General features: G+C 43.8%; 1 protein-coding gene across 1 annotated transcript; it reads right to left on the bottom strand.

The window, feature by feature from the left end:
- Positions 1 to 265: 265 nt before the first annotated feature.
- LOC129627927 (olfactory receptor 8H1-like) lies at positions 266 to 1,195 on the bottom strand. The gene has a single exon (XM_055547368.1). It carries the CDS (start codon positions 1,193 to 1,195, stop codon positions 266 to 268), a length of 930 nt encoding a protein of 309 aa, XP_055403343.1.

The following is a 1,195-nucleotide window of genomic DNA, read 5'->3' as shown; positions in this document are numbered from 1 at the left end:
AGCCTTCAATGCAGACGATCCCGGTTTGATTCAGGGGTCTGGAAGATCCCCTGGAGAAGGGACAGGTTACCCACTCAGGTATTCTTGGGCTTCCCTTGTGGCTTAGCTGGTAAAGAATCTGCCTGAAATGTAGGAGACCCAAATTCGATCTCTGAATTAGGAAGATTCCCTGGAGATGGGAAAGGCTCCCCACTTCAGGCCTGGAGGATTCCATGGACTGTATAGTCCATGGGGTCACAAAGAATTGGACACGACTGAGCGACTTTCATTTCATCTTCTGCATGACTCTACTGAAAGCATTTTTTACTTCCTTGTTTCGAAGACTGTATATGAGTGGATTCAGCATGGGGATGACAATAGTGTAAAAAACAGAAGCTATCTGATCCTTTCCCAAGGAGTAGGATTTACTTGGTTTTAAGTAAGTAAAAATCATAGTGCCGTAAAAGATGGTGACCCCCAGAAGATGTGATGCACAGGTAGAGAAAACTTTTTGCTTACTAGAAATGGAAGTAATTTTGAGGATAGTAGACATGATGGAGACATAGGACACTGCTATTGTAAGAAGAGACAGCACTAGGCTAGAGCCAGCAAAAGTGGATATGATGATTTCTATGTCATGTGTGTCAGTGCAGGACAAGGCTAAAATTGGGGATAGATCACAGAAAAAGTGAAAGATTATATTGGATTTGCAGAAATGCAATCTGCTCATGCAAAGTCCATTAACAAAAGAGTCCATAAAGCCAATCAAATAACATCCGAAGACTAGGGACCAGCAGCGTCTGGTGTACATGACAATCGGGTAATGCAGAGGGTTGCAGATAGCTACATAGCGATCATAGGCCATGGAGGAGAGAAGGAAACATTCAGTGGCACCCAAGAATATAAAGCAACTCATCTGGATGAAGCAGTTCGGGTACGAAATGTTCTTGGTGGAATTCAGTAAGTTGTCTAAGGTTTTAGGGGTGATGACACTTGAGTAACTGAGATCAAGAAATGACAAGTGACTGAGGAAAAAATACATAGGTGTGTGAAGCCGGGAATCCAGGTAGATTATCAGGATCATCCCCACATTCCCCAGCACAGTGATCAGGTATATCAGGAGAAAGAGGGTGAAGAGGACCAGCCGGATCTCTTCAGAGTCTGTCAGTCCCATGAGGATGAAGTCAGACACCTGTGTGATATTCCTTCTGCCCAT

The sequence above is a fragment of the Bubalus kerabau genome, chromosome 15, assembly GCF_029407905.1.
Source record: "Bubalus kerabau isolate K-KA32 ecotype Philippines breed swamp buffalo chromosome 15, PCC_UOA_SB_1v2, whole genome shotgun sequence".
NCBI classification, from domain to species: Eukaryota; Metazoa; Chordata; class Mammalia; order Artiodactyla; family Bovidae; genus Bubalus; species Bubalus kerabau.
The sequence above is the reverse complement of the archived record's forward strand: the minus strand, read 5'-3'. Positions and strand labels throughout refer to the sequence as shown.